The sequence below is a fragment of the Amborella trichopoda genome, chromosome 9, assembly GCF_054954075.1.
Source record: "Amborella trichopoda isolate Santa Cruz 75 chromosome 9, AtrichopodaSantaCruz75HAP2 v2.0, whole genome shotgun sequence".
Lineage (NCBI taxonomy): Eukaryota > Viridiplantae > Streptophyta > Magnoliopsida > Amborellales > Amborellaceae > Amborella > Amborella trichopoda.
The window spans coordinates 10,823,007-10,836,464 of record NC_142344.1 but is presented as its reverse complement, the minus strand read 5'-3'; the positions used below and the strand labels follow the sequence as shown (position 1 = coordinate 10,836,464).

Here is a 13,458-nt window from a genome sequence, read left to right as displayed (position 1 = left end):
TTTTCGGGAAAAGGTTTTATAAGGTCGCAACACCTTAAGGCACCTCTAAAAAATTATAAAAGAATGTTGTTTTGATGGTAGAAAACCTTCTAATTGATATCTCAATATCAAGAAGCATGGATGTGAAAAAAAAAAATTTATAAAGCACCAAAAATGATGTATCTGGTAATATGCTATCTAGACGATTCATTTTCAAGATTAAATTTACTCAATCTATACCATTTCTTGAGTTTTAAATTTTAGAATTGAATGTTAAATAGTTTTTTAGGTCATTAAAATTTTCGACACAAAAATTTGATGAACTTTGAAGGTGTGCCTTAATTGGATTATTTAAAGTTGACCCCTTATACAAACCACACCCTTATTTTTCTCAGACTAACAGTATGTTGCAAGGGGCATGCGCGCACACGCTCTCTCTACATCAATGCACAACACAGTTTTCTAGTCTTGATTGGGCGCTTGCGTTACATGCGGACTGATATTTCAATCTCGTGGATTTCTTCCTTGAAATGTTACTCGTGGGAAAAGTTTATATGCTACCTAGGCCTTGAGGAAAAACGTAGAACCGCACTGCAAAAACCGCTGAGATGGGTTATTCCTTCAATGGAAAACTCTCAAATAGCTTGACAACTATAGATCTGCAACAAAAAAAAAAAAAAATACAAATTTCAAACCTCAAAAATAGTACATTTTGTAATATATTATCTAGACTATTCATTTTCAAGTGTCCAAATATGTCATGATTTGCACCATTTTACTGCTTCAAAATTAATGAATAGGGATGGGAATGAATTTTTAAGACACAATTAGAGCTTTTAGAGCCAAAACTGCATTTTCCTACGAGGTATTGAAGATCCATCCCTACTTTTTCTGCCTAGACCTCATGCCTTTCCTACCTAATGTTCGTGCACCATATTATTGAAATTCTTAAATATTTGTACTGAAATAAAGGAAATTTCTAGATAAATGCCGTTACAAGATGTATATTTGGAAAAAAGGAGAGCATACTTCCACAAAGTATTCAAGAATTTCATTAAAAAACCTCAATCAATTAGGTGTGAAAACTATTCTGAATTGAATCAGTTACTTTCAAGGCTCGAGTAAGTTGAAGGGTGGTGGTTTCAGAGCCTATGTGAGATATGTTAGCAGCCATCAGGAGTTCTAAAAAGGGAATTTACCAAACCAACTTCCCCCCCCCCCCCCCCTCCCCCCCTTTTTAATCCGTTAATCATCGGAATCGAGGTTGGGATGTTGAGTCGAGGCATCCACCCCCCAACCACCAATGGCCTAACCTGACCAACCACCTTTGCATTGTCTTCACCTTCCAAGATATGCATGAGCATGCTCACATGCTTCATGTATGGGCATGTGTGCACAATTTGATGTTTTGAATTGCCTCCATTTCTTGGCTAGTTCTTGTGGCCACGAATCTGTGCAGGGAGGAATCGATAACGGCCACGGCCGATCTTGAAGCTTTGATGCTAACAGCACATATGCATGATCAATATGCATCATCAATAAGTCCTAACTACTTGTTGGAATCCACTCAAAAGGGAAGTTACGCTATATTCAACTATAAAATGGAAGTAATCAATGTATGCATTGCAGTTTACATTAGTTGAAAGGTTGGAAAAGCCAAAGAATGAGATATCGATCAAATCCAACTTTTGAGCTTTCAATCAGTCTTGATATCGGGCTTCTCAAATATGGTACAGTATACAAAGAAATGTTGGAGTGTTGAGGAGAGTCGATTGCATGGCTATAAGCAGGTCATTACCATCAAAAAAGCTATTTAGTGCAGCTTTCACTGGTAAAATGCAAATCTCTAGGTGGCCTTCAGATGGCTAAACAGCCTGTTACTTGACTCCTCATAATACAATATGCCCTGAGGCAAAGTAAGCCGCTGTAGTGCAAGTAAAAACCGGCTCTGAAAAATGTGGATTATTAGAAACGAGTCATGATCAAAATCACATCACATGCAGAAGCGATGTATAGCCTATACGCAATAGCGCACACATACACAAAGCACACACAAACAAACCTCTCTCTCTCTCTCTCTCATGTGAGTGCTGCTAACAAAGTACATTAGTAGAATACATAAGAAGTTTGAGGCTTAGTTATACCCATTGAAATGCTGCTAAAATCCACCAGCACCCAGGCAAGCCACAACCTCTACCAGTAGCAATCTGCACAAAGCAACCAAAAAAGTGGTAGGGTACACAAATTTTGAAAGACAACCTCCATGCATATGAACCCCAGACAAGAATTAATCTCTCTACTATAGTCACTTGCTTCTTATGAAAATAATGCAGGGGATGACATAATTAAAGACAAATGGACTAACGAGATGTCTTTTTGGAGGTAAGACAACAATTGACTCATTTCATTTCCTGAGAAAGTTTATTCCTCAATAGCAACTCAAAGACAGAGACAAGGAGTCAAGGACACATGGAACTTTCTTCTCTTTTGGGCTTTTCTTTTTCTTGTTCTTCCTTTCTTTTTCTTTTTTTTTTATTTCACTACGGAAGTTCCTTGAAAGTGTTATAAGTTGACAGGAAGGAAAGTTCATGAAGGGTGGCTCGTAAAGCCACTGAGAAGAGAAGCAAGTGCGTCAAGTGCTTATATGGGTATAAACCAAGGGTGTGACATACAAGACTTGCTCCGAGTGCACATTGGAGATGAGAAAAAGACTGTTTTTGAAGGATGTGTGGATACAGATGGCACCACTGAAAGAGCAGTTCCCGAGACTATTTGCCATTGCACAGGACCAAAATGTTGTAGTGGCTGATGTTATTCCAAATTTTGGTAACAGCACGGTGTGGTGCCATACTTTACTAGAGGGGTTTAAAGGAGTTGGAAATCGATGACTTACTGCACTGCTATCAGTTTTACAGGGGTTATTTACAGATTCAGCAGAGGGGATCCAATAATCCCGAACAGCAAAGGTGAGTTTACAGTCAAATTTTTTCAACGGGAGCCTGAATCAATTCCTGACCCGGTAACACGATGCCTTACCAGCTACCACAGCTTGGGCCTATACTTTTGACTTTTGAGATAAAGTCTAATCGCCTCGATGTGGGAGGTCCAGCTCTAACTCTATAAAAGGTTTTCTGAAGGCAGAAGACAGAGTATCATAAGGCTGAAAGAGAAGATTAAGGCCATGATTATCTCATGGGCCATGTCGATAAAGTTAATAGGGGCTAATGATTACATAACCAACATAAACGAGAAGTGCCTCGGTATGAGTTGTAAAATCATGTGGTCTATGTCTCAGGGCCCTATATGTAATTATTATATTTTATATGGTGGTGGAACAGGATGCTAATGGTATTTTAGTCATTCCTAGACTCTTTACTTGTACATAGGAGTTCAGACAATCGCTTTTTTACAGGTAGTTCAGCAGTAGGATTTGAACTTGGGATGCAGTATTGCTATCATCAACACAGCAACCAATCAAGCCAACTTGGGATGCAGTGTTGCTATCATCAACACAGCAACCAATCAAGCCCAAGCCCAAGCTCAAGCTCAAGCCCAAGCCCAAGCCCAAGCCCAAGCCCAAGCCCAAGCCCAAGCCCAAGCCCAAGCCCAAGCCCAAGCCCAAGCCCAAGCCCAAGCCCAAGCCCAAGCCCAACTCCAAGCCCAAGCCCAAGCCCAAGCCCAAGCCCAACTCCATTTTCCAACCTGTCTTGGGAATCAGTTTCACAGCTTCTATTATAGTCTAAAGTCTAGCTTTACCCTAGGCATTATAAGCCTTAATGCCATTTACTAAAGATCTATTAGTGATCAGTTAGAGCTGAAAATCATAGATCTAAATGGCCGGATCACTGGTCTCCGTCGGTGCAAGGGGTCATCAAGTTAAATTTTGACGGTTGCTCTCTTGGCAAACAGGGCCAGCAGGGATATGACTGTTTCAAGCAGTCAATCACGGGTATTGCTCACCTTTGCAGGTCCCACAAACTCTGTCACTGCTCAGGCCTGAGCACTGCTAGAATATCTAAAACTGTTCGATAACAGTTGGGATTCTCTATTCTAGTGGAGGGGGGATGCTAGAAATGCTAATCTTGGCCTCAATTCCGATTTTGGCTTCCTGACAACTTCAACCCCTTCCAACCAAATCCTAGCAATCACCAGTCCAATGCATGTCTCTTTTAAACACGTTTAGATAGAAGCTAACAGGAACACAGACGGTTTGGCAATCAGGGTGTGGTAAGTTCTCAGTTGGAAGTCCAACTTCAACCCCTTCCAACCAAATCCTAGCAATCACCAGTCCACTGCATGTCTCTTTTAAACACGTTTAGATAGAAGCTAACAGGAACACAGACGGTTTGGCAATCAGGGTGGGGTAAGTTCTCAGCTGGAAGTCCGAAGGCCTCACTTGGAGACCCAAAGCTGAGCCTTTCTTCTTCCAGGGATCTTGGCAAACGCATAAGGTGGGATGCAAAAGCTGGATGCAGTGGGCATGGCAAAAGCTGGATGCAGTGGGCATGGCAGATGGCCAACCATTGATTCCAGCATCTCTCTCTCTCTCTCTCTCTCTCTCTCTCTCACACACACACACACACACACACACACACACACATACAAACTGCCCCACCAAGTTATGTGTTCAGGGCACGTGTAAAAGCAGGGTATGTTAGGGACTGCAGATGGCTGTTTCATATACAACCAGAAGATCCAAATGAGTTCCCGACCGCCACTCTTCCCCCATCCTGTGCACTCCATTCTCTCTTATTCATACTCCCTCTCTCTTTCACTCCTCTTATACTAACTGACAGCTAAGGTTTGTTTCAGGGTAGCTTGCAAAGAGTTCTCATAGTTTTGTATAGGAATCACTGAATAGATAAAGGGAAAAGTTTACAAGAGCTGAGACACTAAACAATCAAATTGGAGCCTACCACAAAAATTTCACTAGAAGAGGTTGTTTTGATGCTTATCCTTAAATTGATCATCTCGACATCAAGATGTATGGATATGAGAAAAAAATGGATTTCATGTTTTGGAAATAGTGTATTTTGTAACGTATTTTTTGCCCGTTAATTTTCAAGATTTTCAAGTTTTTAATATATGTCGATCTACACTATTATTTAAGCTTTAAAATTTATAAATAAAGATGAAAATATATTTTAAGGCTGTCACAAACATTTCCAGTATTGAAACCACATTTCTCGACACTATTTGAAGGTAGGCTCTGATTTGATTGTTTAGAGCCCAGGCTCTATACAAACCACACCCATAGATAAATCCCTTATCTCTCTGTTTAGAACTCCCCCTACCCCAACTCTCGGTCCTTACTTTTCTCTTACATATCATTGTAAACAGCATGCGTCGCTGCCAAAACATTTGTACAAACAACATCATTTTGTAAGCAGTAACTCTCAATATTAATACAAAGCAGTCAGCTATTCTCCAAAAATAAAGGAAAAAAAAAAAAGAGATCTCTGTGTCCTGTCTATTTTGACAAGAAGTATCTGGCAATACAGATAAGCAGTTCTATAGTCACACAAAAGACCTCAAACACCTAAATGAAGTTACGTTTGTTTCACTTATGATGAATCAGTTTTTACCCAGTTTGATCTCTTTGACACCAAAATACCAAGGTTTTTGGGAAACCTCTAATTGGTAGAAATCTTCGCACAGTCCATGGAACATGTGTGACAGTGATGAAAGTGTGCACAAAGGGGTTGATCTCATTGATCTTCCTCACTGAAGCCCTAAAATTATATCTTGAGTTAAATGTGGTTTTGAAAATATAGATTTTCAGAATGCTTGGGCATGAAAAGTATCTTATTTTGTTTATTCACACATTTGGGTCATCAAGAGGGTAAAAGTCCAGACTTTGAACCCCAAAAGGTTTGCCTAGCCCAAATCCTTGTTTGATCCAATTATGGTTGCATCAGTAACATCTTGTTTGAGTCCAAAGGTTATTATTGTCAGTTTCCACAAGTTTTTTGTGTTCTGGATTGCTCTAGAATACAAATTTCATAGATCTTTGGGTAACTAACATATTTCAAGTTTTTGAACTTATTCTGAGGATCTATTTCTGTGGAGCCAACCCACCCTCAAGTTGAACAGTAATTTTACATGTGCCCAATGTAAATTTTATCATGTCGATGTTGATCATATATAAGTCTCTAAATCGTAACGGAATCCTAATGTGAAAACATTTTTCATGCCTTTTCAATAATGTGCTAACTTCTAAATCCTGACAGTTCACCTTTGAAAGTGAAAAGAAAAGACATGGTGTTCACTGGCATGCAATAGCAAAGGATGTAGACAATGTGTGAACATTTACCAGTCACAAGACGACGCCTATGCAATACTTAATGATTTGTGCTAGATATAGGTTGTTACTGACAGTCGCAGGTGAAGACCATATCTATACACTACTCCATGTACCCTTCATGGATGCCACATTGAGAGAAACAAGATTTGCAGCTCCAATCCAACTAAGTGCCATGATATAGCTCCTGCATAGCTCCCAAAGCGGTCAGGTCATAGGGAAAGGTGAGCACCGTTCCATGTTTTGGGACACCTGAAATAGATGTCATTAACATTCACACCCATAAAGCCACATAACAGGATAGCCACACTTAACAAAACCCAAACTCCTAAGACATTAAAATGCTGCACCATTTGCATCAATTGTTGATCACAGCTGTAAGGCTCTTCAAATGGCTGTATAATATCCTATATTCACAACACCTACAAGCATCTATATTTGCATGGTAATATAGAAGGCATCGATATCGACGAATAACAGTATTGGCAATGTTCCTTTCCAAATCAACTATGGTATACGTAAACCCAGTGTTTAAAAACACAGGCCAGGTGTGGGATCGAACTCTTGCGAGTTCCAAATCGGATCAAGTGTTTCTTAATAAAGAAATTAGGCATTTCTTTAAAAAATCAGAGACTCGGGCGAGTCCCAAATCTTGTCTTGAGAATTGCTAGCATACCAAACCAAGCCAACTTGGGAAAGTCCTGAGCAGAGTTTTTTATTGTTTTCTTTTTTCCCTAAAAAACACCAGATAAATCTAATATGCATTCCCTGATGAGACATTTCTGGAAAAGAGCAGATGGATGATAGACTGACATCCAATGTAATCTAAGGCACTTCCCATGGTGACCTAACATGTGAAGCCATACATTGCAAAATCACATTGGGAGATATGAAATGCTTAATGAGATTATACTAGTGATATAAAAAGACAGAATAAAAGCTATTTAAGAAGTGCTAATTTAAGAACATATAAAGATATTCAAGTATCACATTTTTTTCAGAATGTTAACCTTATATTCAAGTATCACATTATGAATTTATTTCAAAGGATTGACATTACTTCTAAGGGACAATAGCATGTAAAATATACAGATAATTGAAGTAGATCTCTCAGACATGAAAATATAGATCAACTAGAAACAAAAAAATCATTACAAAATAAAAATTGAACTACATTTATTAGTATCATATTGTCAAGGTTAATAGCTAAAGCACCTCACATGCTAAATGCACTTAAAGTCCCATTAGCCACCTCTCATTTGATTATTATTAGCTCCAATGAAACCAAAAGAATTTGCATTCAAATTTCAAAATGTTAAAAGACTAAATGCATACCCACAGTAGAATGCCACAACCAAAAAAGCAACCAGTCATTGATAAACTTAGGAATCTAAGGTCCCTTCCAGCCTACATTAACAAAAAACAACAAATGCAAAGTCCATCAATTATTGCTTTTATTTTTTATTTTTGATAATGTGCAAAGTCCATCAATTATTAACAAGCTAAGGATCTAAATTACCTCTTATAGATTGCACAGACAAAAACTTCAACTCTACAAGAAAAACAAATCAATTTCAATCCAATTCATACCCCTTTACAGCAATACCGAATGAGAACCCCTTGTTCATCATTCTCAAGTAGCCCAGATGGGCTACAAAATTGCTGCCCACAAAGAAGCCATAACGCTCTCAAGGCTAATTCATAGGTCAATTCAAGGTTTTGAGGTATACAATCTAAACTTTCTGCAGACCTGCATGCAAGAAGCAGATCCAGGTCTTCATTCTTAACAATATGTTGATTATTTTTCATTGGAACCTAGAAATTCAAAAATAATAACAACATTAATTGCTATGATAAATGCACATCATTCTATCAAAAATCTTCACATATGAGGTGTTTAGATGGAAGTTACGCGATTTATCAGAGACACATAACGAAGAGGAAAATATGGAACTTGTTAGATTTTTATATATTTGCAGAGAAAATCTACTGGTGGATGGCAACAAGGAAAATCACTAGTCGAGTGAGAGTTTCAATACTTTCAACATAACCACAATCAGAACCTAACCGCTTTCTATGAAGAAAAAGACAAGTCGCAAGTGTCTGTTAACTAAAGACCGACACCGACCACCAAAGCCTTGGAACCACATACTGCTTATTCATGGTCCTGACTTCAAGGCATATGTAAATGACTGGGTAAAGAAGTTCACCCTATATCCTGATACGCAGATCCTCGATCAGACACGAATACAGAATGCATTGCATCTCAGAGATCATTGCTGAGAAGGCTTTTTTAAATCTCTCCAATGGACAACACCATTGGCCATTGCTATTCAAAGGCAATTGGTAGACTAATCACAATACACAGCTTTTCCAACACAAAGTAGGTAGGCACTCATTTGCATTAGACGTAGATTGAACACCTCAAAACACACATCAAGTGTTGCAATTGTTACAATATCTAATGCAGATTGCTGGTGACGACTCAGAAACATCTTTTGCATAAAGATTCAAATGCAGCAATTTCTTTTTTCCAGTATTCTAATAAACACTTGAATGTTAATGATACTTTCTAGCAATCAAGTAGCATGCCCCTTACAATTAGAGATTGACATTAGAATAATTCAAAGCAAAAGAAGAGAGATAAGATCTAATTCTTGCAAAAAGTTGAGAGAAAATATGGTACACTTAGGGATTCCATGTCTACACTTAGGGATTCCATGTCTTACTCATGTGAAGTATATAAAATACAGTACAACACTAGTACCTTGGGTTATAAATAACTAGCTACAAGTATTTATAACTAGTTACAAGAGCACCGTTCCGTAACATAAAGCATTATAATAGATATATAATTATTAAGACTTCTGCTTTTTGGCTAACTAACATGATTTTCACAGTGGTCTGCCCCCTCATATTACTATTACTAATGAAAAGTGGTTGTAAAACCAAGTCCTTAAATGTCACAAAAAGTGTATGCAATTTGAACCCCTCCCTCCCTCCTTTCCTCCCTCTCTCACATATGAATGAAGAGGCTATGTTGCCTCTCTCTCCCTCATACATGAAGCAAGAGGCTATGTGGCCTTTCTATTGTTACACATTTCCTATCTCAGTCTTCTACAGTCCTAACCTCATCCCAACCACCAAGTAGTGGCATTTCCCCTCTCTTGTAGATGTTTCTTTCTTGGTCATTTCTTGTTGTTTGAGCTTTCCTTACCATATACAATTTCTAATATTCAATAATATTAGAGGATATTCCCTCACAAGAGTGTCAGATTCTATAATGTTAGTAAAAACCAGTGAACGAAAATTCGGCCACCTTGTCGCCTAGGCAGCCTGACGTACAAGCGCCTAGGCGGTGGGGTCTGAGCAGGCATGCCTAAGGCGGGAGCCTAGGCAGTCTAGGCGGCCAAAAAAAAAATTCAAATCCTCCAAAACAAAAAATAAGGCGTGGAATTGCCCTTCTCTCTCTCTATCTCTCTCTCTCGGGTCCATGTGTTCTCTCTACATATGAGAAGAAGATGAATAAGACGATGAACTCCAAGTATTCGATGTGCGACTTCTCTCTCTCTCACACACACACATACACAAACAAAGATACACATGGACCCATATGTTCCCTCTTTACATGTAAGAAGAAGAAAAAGAAGAAGATGACCTCCAAGTGTTCGATGTGAGGTCCCTCTTTCTCACAGACTCTCTCTCTCTCTCTCTCAACATATCTTCCAAGGGTTCGAGACCTCTCTCTCACAAATATAGATTAAAAAGAACAAAAGAGGATGATCTTTAAGAATTTCATGCGAGACCTCACACACACACACGAAACACATACACACACTCACAAAACACACACACACAAAACAGCATATGGCCCCTACCCCAACCCCCTCCCTTCGGGCTGCCTTTGTGTCCGAGCACCCACCTAGGCAACCACCTTGGCGCCTAGGCGGCCCAGACCCTAGGTCATCTAAGAGGCCGCCTCCGCCTTTTTGAACATTGGTAAAAACATAAAATATAAGAAGTGGCAAGAGCTCCCATGTTGACTTGCCAACTCTTAAAATGATGCTTCATGACTCTTGGTTAAAATCTCTATCACAAAGCCTTCTAGCATGTTAAGGGTATGCTAATGCACCGGAGTTTTTAAACTAATCTTGTCTTTTTCTTTTTTGGTAGGTAAGATTTCCTTATCTTTGTCCTTTAAAGATTCAAAGATCACTGCCCATCAAGGATCTTTGGATCTTTCAAGGACAAAGACACAATGCTGCCTTGGTATTTGAAAATCACAAATGCATATTAGAACTTGTCCACTTGAACTAAGGTCAAATACTCATATAAACAAAATCATCCTCAGTTCTTCTTGTCTTAATAACATTTTGTAATGGCACAAAAAAATTCATTCACATTCTTAAAATCCTAAACACTAATCCGATTGACTAGAAAACTTTTCAAGATAAGTGGAGTGGTACCAATATTGTGAGACCCAAACCGGACTGGCCAGTTGGACTGGTGAACCTGCCCCAATCCAGTCCAGCCAATGAGCCGGCAAGGGATTTGAACCGGTGAACCCGCCAGGCCAATAAGTAGATTGGTCAGTCCACAAGTTTAGAAGTGAAGCAGATGGTCCAACTTTGGGGGCAGAAATGACATTTCTGCCCCCATCTTTTGTGCTTTTTATAAGAAAAAAAGATGGTCTAAGAGGAGTTTTTTTTGGTTTATTAAATATATCATCATCATCAAAGCCCTTTCCAACTAATTGAGGTTGGCTACATAAATCCTAGTCCGTCATTCTGCTCTATTAAGGGTCATACCCTCAATGAGGCCATAACTCCCCATATCGTTTTTCACTACTTCCAACTACGTCCTTTTGGGCATGCTTTTTTCCCTTTTTGAGCCTTCTACTTGAACTAACTCGCACATCCTAACAGGTATTGCATTGGATCAACACCACACATGGCCAGCCTACCTTCTACTTTCTCTCATCGTATCGCCTATTGGTGCCACACTTAAATTTTCCCGAATGTATTCATTTTGAATTATATTTCTTCTTGTCTTGCCACTCATCCATCTCAACATCCTCCTCTCAGCTACACTTATTATGTGGGCATGTTGTTTTTTGACCACCCAACATTTTGGCCCATAAAGTTAAGTCGGTCTCACAATTATCCTCTAGAACTTGCCTTTCAGCTTCATTCGAATACGGCGATTGCATAAAACTCCAATTGCACATCTCCACTTTTCCGACCCAGCTCAATTCTATGTATGACGTCTTCCTCAATCTCTCTATTTTCCTGGATTATTGAGCCAAAATTTCAAAAGTGTGTTCTTTTTGGTATTTCTTGGCCAAACCTTAACTACTTCCTCGTCTCTACTCCTATCATTACTAAACTAGGATTCCATATACTCTGTCTTTGTTCGGCTAATTTTAAAACATTTAGATTCTAGAGCATTCCTCCAAAGTTCTTCGTATTGACAACATTTTGAGTCTCAAAAATCAAAACTATGATATCCGCGAACAACATGAACCATGGTACCTCATCTTGTAGGTGCCTAGTTAAGTCATCCATTATTAAGACAAAGAGGTATCGGTTCAATGCTGACCCTGATGCAGACATATTGTCACTGAAAACTCACTCGTCTCTCCACTAATTGTTTGTACACTAGTTAACACTCCCTCATATAAATCTCTCACAAGTCGATGTAGTGTTTGGAAACTTCTTTCTTTTCCAATACCCACCAAATCAAATCTCTAGGCTATTATAAGCTTCCTCTAGATCAATAAAGACCCTATAGAGGTATTTTTTCTTCGCACTGAATTTCTCAATAGGTTGCCTAAATAGGAAAATAGCCTCAGTTATTTACCTCCCCGGCATAAAACCGAATTGGTTTTCTGACACACTCATTTCATGCCTTAGTCGTTGCTTGATCACTCTCTTCCAGAGCTTCATAGTGTGGCTCATAACTTTGATCCCTCGATAGTTTACAAAATTTTGTATATATCATTTGTTCTTGTAAATAGGTACCACAATACTTTTCCTCCATTCGTCTAACATTTTTTTTGTTCTCAACACCTTGTTTTAAAGCTTGGTCAGCTAGTCAATGCCAATTTTCCTTATGTACTTCCAAGCCTCTATCGGGATACCATTTGGCCCTAGAGCCTTTCTTATCTTCATCCTCTTCCTACGAATGTATCTATGACCTCCGCCCCTATTTATGCCAACGGTTTTTTCTAACCTATGTTCCTAGTGTGTTCGGCAGTCAATCATTTTGTAAAATAAATTGTCCACCTTTCGTTGACCTCTTCATCCTTCACCAAGGCCATTTTATCATCACTCTTAACGCATTTAATATGGTCTAAATCCCTACACTTTTTCTCGCATATTTACTAATTTGAATATACTCTTTTCACCTTTTTTGTTCACAGTTTACTGTATAGATCATCATATGCCTTAAGTTTAGTCATATTCACTATTTGTTCAGCATTTTGCTTAGCCTGTTTATAATCTACTAAGTTTTTATCATTCCTAACATTGCCAAGTTTTACAACATGAGTGTTTTTCGCTAATAGCCTTTTGAACGTCATCACTTCACCACCAAGTTTCCGTATCAAAATTTCTTTTCCCTCTAGATTCTTCTAAAACTTATTTTGCCACTTACTTAATACAGTCAGTCATCTCATTCTACATAACATTGACCTCAGATTTAGAGTCTTATTTTATTTGTTTAACTAATTTATCACTAAATAAGTCTATTTTTTCTTTTTTTCTGGACATCTATTAATTTCATCTCTTCTCTTCCACGTCTTTATGTAAAGTAAAATTTAATACAAATTATGTTGTCGTCTCGAGTTTAGGTCCTTAGGAAATTAAGAATAAGAGTTTTTGAATTTTGTATTGTATTTTTTCATTTTTCGCTGCAATTTTGGGTTATTTTGAAGGGCTTTTACAATTTGTAAAAGCCCTTTTACAATTTGTAAAAGCCCCTCAAAATATTATCCAAAAATATAAAACAGGAAAAACCCTAATATTATTTTTTTTACGTAAATGGTTTTAACTTCTAATGTTGTAATTTGTGAGCTTTTATAATTAGAATTTGTAAAAGCCCTTAAAAGGTAAATCCTAAAATCCAAAAAAAAATAATAATAATAATAAAGAAATTTGTTCGGTCCAATATTGCAATTT

The 13,458-nt window shown here is 38.2% G+C and overlaps 1 protein-coding gene across 49 annotated transcripts in view; it reads right to left on the bottom strand.

Annotated features, from left to right (window-relative positions):
* Positions 1–293: 293 nt before the first annotated feature.
* The window catches only part of LOC18424275 (protein DETOXIFICATION 46, chloroplastic), a 38,828-nt gene continuing 25,663 nt past the window's right edge, over positions 294–13,458 (bottom strand). For 11 of the 49 annotated variants that reach the window (XR_016040665.1, XR_016040666.1, XR_016040657.1 and 8 more), the window contains 3 exons: positions 7,616–7,687; positions 2,124–2,186; positions 1,550–1,927 (listed from right to left, as the gene is read on the bottom strand). Coding sequence is in view for 15 of the 49 variants with exons in the window: in XM_088846622.1 (XP_088702748.1) it covers positions 1,826–1,927; positions 2,124–2,186; positions 7,616–7,687 (237 nt within the window). In the remaining 34 variants the exon portion in view is untranslated. Of the gene's footprint in view, positions 639–1,549; positions 1,928–2,123; positions 2,187–6,292; positions 6,533–7,615; positions 7,688–13,458 lie in introns of those variants that run through there. The other 38 variants (XR_016040661.1, XR_016040652.1, XR_016040647.1 and 35 more) reach the window with 12 other exon arrangements.